The 6046-nt window shown below is 35.9% G+C and overlaps 1 protein-coding gene across 1 annotated transcript; it reads left to right on the top strand.

The window, feature by feature from the left end:
• The first annotated feature begins 1535 nt into the window (after positions 1 to 1535).
• LOC113297523 (NAC domain-containing protein 14-like) lies at positions 1536 to 5052 on the top strand. The gene is made up of 6 exons (XM_026546015.1): positions 1536 to 1898; positions 2050 to 2303; positions 2843 to 3148; positions 3313 to 3711; positions 3882 to 4313; positions 4410 to 5052. Exons 1-6 carry the CDS (start codon positions 1733 to 1735, stop codon positions 4728 to 4730), a joined length of 1878 nt encoding a protein of 625 aa, XP_026401800.1. The 5' UTR covers positions 1536 to 1732; the 3' UTR covers positions 4731 to 5052.
• Positions 5053 to 6046: the final 994 nt, after the last annotated feature.

Consider the following 6046-nt stretch of genomic DNA (forward strand, 5'->3'; position numbering starts at 1 on the left):
ACCTAACTCATGAACTGCACAAAACAAATGATTCGAACAAATCTAATATAGAGTAATCTTCACATACCAATAAATAACTCAAAACTCATAAAAACAACAAGTAATCGACTAATCTACGATGAAAATATAATCTTCCCAAACAGATGTCAAAACAAAGGAACAACTATTTCTGAAAATTAACATAGATCACGAAAAAACACAAAACGGTTCATGATTCATAATGAACTGAACATTTTCGATGATCTATAAAAATACAAAAAATGATCAGTAGTGCAAAAACTGAACATGATTCATAACACAAATCTACAATGCAAAAAACTGATTTCAACTAAATCATAAAGATCGACAAGAATTAGTATGAAACTCACCAGAAACAAGAAGAATTCCAAAAAAAAATTTCTTCGAATTGATCTCTGTAATTGAATCAATCTTCATAATCAAAAATCAAATTAATCTCTTTCCTCGAATCAATCTTCGTAATCAAATCAAATCTTCATAGGTCTAGTTCAATCTTCGTAACCCTAGAAAAAATTCACAGCAGCTGAGCAGCAGAAAAGAAAACTCTCCGAAAACTGAGATGAGACTAGAGAGGAGAGAGAAAATAAATTTGAAACTGATTTCTTCTTTCTTAATAGATCACTATATAAATGGATATAAAGGATCTTATCATAATTACAATAAATTAATTTTATGAGGTATTGTCCATCATAGAACTAAACAATAATATTTTGGACCAACGCGTAATATTATACTATACAAAGAGAATACCAACAAAATATTTGACCAAGTCAATATGATCAAACTGTCTCATTTCTCCTAATATTAGGATTATTTGATAAATTTCATGCTTCAAAAAAAGAAAAAAGGATAGCTAGCTCTGCTGGTCATCATGTTCCTCAAAAATTGATGCGCTTCAGGAGATCCCAGGTTCGAGTCCCCAATGGTGCAATATTATAGAATTTGACGTGGAAGGTAGAGTTAGCTTGCCCCCTTGCGATATAATTTCAGTCTCATCCACTTCGGCTCCCTTGGCTAGCACTACAACCTGTTAAATTAATGTAGTAGTACGCTATTGGAGTTTAGTATTTTTATCTAATATTATTATTTAAAAAAAAAAAAAAAAAAAAAAAAGTTGACTATTGGACCTCGTTGGCACACCGATGTGTCCTATGGAAATATGATGGTTAATTTCATACGCCGCAAAGCACAGAATCCTGATCACACTACAACACGAAGAAGCAAAACTCGTCTCCTTCTTGGAAGATTCATATACAGTATTACGCGCACTATACACGCAACCGGTCCCAGTACGGAAAGGATGACTTTAGGGATCCTACGTGGCATATTCTTATTCGTTTAGTGACAATTTTTACTTTTGTTTACCCTAATTTACCCATATTTACCACGTCCAAATATTGACGATTTTACTTATACTGGCGTGGTATTACCGTAGTTATGGATAACGGTAAGGGTATAACTGAGCATGGGTAATCGTTAGGGGAATAAAACGCGTCTCCACTTGGTCTTCTACTTCAGAGCTCTTTTTTCTACTTCGTCATTTACAGAAAACATGGAAAGAAGCGAGAGAGAAAATTAAAGTTTTTGATTTGAAGTTGATTCCTTTAGATTTTAGAGTTTACAAATTTCTGGGTTCTGTTCTTCTTATTTGGTTTGATTAAATTTTGGTAGTGATTTTTAATTTTGGTTTTGTTATACAAAGAGTAAAAAAAAGATGGCGGTAATATCTTTAGAATCTATGCCTTTAGGATTCAGATTTAGTCCAACAGATAAAGAATTAGTGAATCATTATTTGAGGTTGAAGATCAAGGGGAGAGAATCCGATGTAGAAGCTATTCGTGAAATTGATGTTTGCAAGTGGGAACCTTGGGATTTACCTAGTAAGAGCAAAACCCTTTTCCTCTCCTTAAATTATTTGTTGATATTATTAAATCAATGGTTTTCTGAAATTTTCTTGATTAAATATCCAAAATCATATTTTTAGGGTTTTGTTGAAATTGAGCAATTTTTTTTATTTGGTTTTGTTTTCAGATTTGTCTGTGATAAAATCTCCTGATATGGAGTGGTTCTTCTTTTGCCCAAGAGATCGTAAGTATCCGAATGGTCGTCGTTCTAATAGAGCAACTGAAGCTGGATATTGGAAAGCCACTGGAAAGGATAGAACTATTAAATCTAACTCCAATTTGATTGGTATGAAGAAAACCCTAGTTTTCTACCGAGGTAGAGCTCCTCATGGTGATAGAACCCCTTGGAAAATGCACGAATACCGGATGAACTCTGGACCGGTATGATTTCTTACTCTCTAATTGTCTAGTTGGTTAAAATTTCTATAGTGATTAGCTTTTGGTATAACTAAAATTTGGTTTTTGTAGTGTTTTAACCTAATCTGACTTCATCTTTGTGACATCTTGTGAAACTACATTTCATAGAGCCAAAAAATGGATATATTTTCAGAAATCTGTGTCATTTAGCAGCACGAGGTGTTGGTGATGGAATCACTTTAAACTCCAGGCCACCTATCTTAGTATATCGTTTTTGCTTACTCCGTCAGTTCTCAAAATGCTTATCGCAAGCTAGTTTACAGTATATGAAACCAGGTTAGGATATGGTCTTTAACATTATACATGAGTAACAATATGAGTATATCTTCTGAATATTTGGAAAGTAAAAACTGATGGATTGAACTTTCAACGGTGTCCTTGTCCTTATCCTTGTCAATGTTAATTTTGTTTGCTATTTAAGGATTTCGGTTTTGTAATATATATTGCACAAGTGTTAACCCGTTAGTTAATTAGTCTTCCTTTTGTTTTTCCACTTCCTGTAGGGGTCCTTTGTTCTCTGCCGCCTATTTTACAAGCCAGACGAGGAGACTGAATCTAATGGAGATGATATGGAACCTACTGGTTCATGTCCTACTCCAACCAAATCTTCTCTCGAAGAGGTACCTTCAAGCCATACAGTGGTCCAAGAAACGTCGGGATCAAATCTTCAAATCAGAAAGCAGCAGTTTGATACGGAGGCTGATAAACCAGATAACACCGCCTCCAATGATCTAGTTGAAGAGAGCCACTGCAACAGTAACACTGCTTCTGATGTGGAAGATCGTGTAACGGTGAAAGGTGTCTGCGAGGTAAGGAGGAACTCTGGCGTTTCTGTTTCTTATTTATTCTATATAATATTTCATATTTCTTAATTATTTTATGGAACTCAGTAATTCCGTAGTGTTTTTGTGCATCACACTTTTGCCGTATACGCAAAGGCTAAAAAAGATCTTGTTTGTTATCACTTTTTCAGGTAAATCCAGTACCGCACGATGATTCAAGGATTTCTACGGTCCCCATACTTGAGCGGTTGGATTCCAAGGTTTTCTCACCGTTGCAATCGCAGATGCAAGCTGAATTGGGATCGTATGACATGGCTTTCAATTTTGCCAATGACTTCAGCAATGAGTACAACGGGATGCTGCTTCAGGATTGTATGGACGATACATCTGTTTCAAACTTTTTGGATGAAGTTCTCAATAACCTTGATGAGAACTCGTGCGAAGATTCCACTAGTCTGAAGAACTCAGGTCTTGAGGACGGCCCATTCGGTGTTCATATTACTTCATTAGAAGCTAGACCTCAGATCTATGCATCTGGCAAGGATAGTGGATCATGCAGTGACACAGACACTGAAGTGGCACAAGCACAGGTAGAATTTTTGACCAATCCCAGTATATATAATACGTTGGTGGTATAATCCCACAAAAACTTGTGATTTAGTATCAAGTGTTTTTTAGTCCTTGAGATTCTTTTGTTTCGTCGACTGGGTCATTAACTAATCATCATCCGACTCTTTCCACATCTTGTCCTTGTGTGCAGAATTCTTTGAGTTTGAAGGACGCATGGTGGTTTACTGAGCCATCGAGCGCAAACGATTTTCCACAGATACAAACTGCTTTTGCGTATGACAGTGTTGGAACCAGTTATGGTGGGAGTTATGGAAATATGGGTTTCATCAAGGACGAAACTATTGGCCAAGAAGCTGCTTCCTCTGCTGATTCAACCATGGAAAATTTCTGTTATCCATTGGATAATCTTGTAGTCCATCAGAACAATAACCTTGAGAACAACATCAGTGTCGGCCATGGGCAGTTGCAATCAAGTTCGCAGAACTTTATGGCTCAGGGCTCGGCCCCGAGAAGGATTCGTCTACAAAAGAAACTTCCTCGTAGAGGAAGAGTACTCTCGTTCAAGGGACGAGACTTTAACAGCAATTCACAAGAGAATGATTCTAAACCAACAGCAACTGATGTAAGCATTTTATCAAGCAAATATAGTTTTTGAAATTTTGTTATCTCATTTTATCCGTATTGAATGTGACCATGGTAAAAAAAAATCTGCTTGCAGGTTTTGGAAGAGGCTACAGAGTCTACTAACACAAAAACCTCGACCTTTGAGGTGAATAAAGAGAACATGTCTGTCTCTTCCGTAACTAACATCAGTACAAGCTCCGAAGATAAGAAGTCAAGCTCCTCCGAGAGATCAAGATCAAGATCTAAGGATGATATTGAAACTACAAGCAGAAATCGAAAAACACAGAATGTATCTGTGAAGGCTGCTCCAACATGGGGGTTAAGTTACTTGTATGTTTCAATTGCCCTTGTGCTAGTGGTTTCAATGGGGGCGATGGCTTTTTCAGGGGTGTGGAAATGCATGAGATCTTCTTGATGGTTGGAAGAATGCTCGAATATTCATTTTGGTAGAATGTATAAAAAGGAATACCAGTCTCTCTCTCTCTCTCTCTCTCTCTCTCTCTCTCTCTCTATATATATATATATATATATATATATATATATAGCATAGTAGTATAGTATTGTGTAATAAAAGAAGGTAGATGTATTAGCCTAGTCTTAGTAGGTGTGAATGGGATATTATGAAGTTTTGTGGTCGGTTTTATTAACAGATAGTAGCTGATTCTTCTTTTTGTACAGCTTTAGTTGCATGTGTTTCTATTTTGAAGAAATTAGTTGCATGTGTTTCTATTTTGAAGAAATATGCATTCATTCCCATATCTCAGACAAACACAATCACCACCATTCCATTTCAATTTCTGGCCATCTTCCCTGTAAGTCTTGATCTCATTCAACCTTAACTGAACCGTCTGAACTCAAATATAGCAACAATCTCCATCATTAGTCTCTTCACAGCGAACCCATCTCTGCTCATCTGAATCAGTCACAGTACCACTTTCACCTTCCTGAATTTTTTTTATGGCTTTTTAGCCAACTTTTTACCGAGTACAAATGCTCAATTTTTCTAGTATAAAATTCCGAAACAAGATTCTGCTTCTTGTTTTCTTGTTTGGCATTCAATCCATCATGTGGTTCAGCTTAATTAGTTGTGTTGCTGATAATTTCTTTTCAGTTTGTAAATTGCGTTTGTTAATTGACTTGATCCGATTTCATCGTCATTGCATTTCAATATGTGAAAACTATTGTAAACCGATTACTATTAGGGTTTAACATTTAGAAACCCCACAAAATGGATCCTTCGCGATCAACTCCGCACTTTCAGATTTTAATATTTCTAGGTAAACTTTTAATTTTGGGACTTCATTTTAAAGATTTCCCATTCGATGATGTCACCCGATTTATTTAATACCAATATTACCCTTTCGATATAATGTGAGTAATAGAAGTTGAACCAGATCATTTGTAAAATTTTCTCTTTCCGTTCCAGAGCTCGAGACTGAAGCTAAGAGAAACTGAAGAGAAATATCAACATAAGCGTATCGAAAAGTAAGTTTAATCTTCTCATAAGCTTTTTAGTTCGATTTCGAGTTGATCTCAAAGTTTCCGAGGTTTGATTTTAAAGGATTTGAAGAAAAAATATGAAAATTAATATCGAGTTTCTTCATCTGATCCTTGATCAGAGTTTAGAACTGAAAAAGCGGGGGTCTAACAACCTCACCCAATATTTCGTTTAGGCAATCTGTATGGACGAACTCTAATATAATTCCAAGAGAATCAACTAGACAGTCAGAC

Source organism: Papaver somniferum, chromosome 7 (genome assembly GCF_003573695.1).
Source record: "Papaver somniferum cultivar HN1 chromosome 7, ASM357369v1, whole genome shotgun sequence".
Classification (NCBI taxonomy): Eukaryota; Viridiplantae; Streptophyta; class Magnoliopsida; order Ranunculales; family Papaveraceae; genus Papaver; species Papaver somniferum.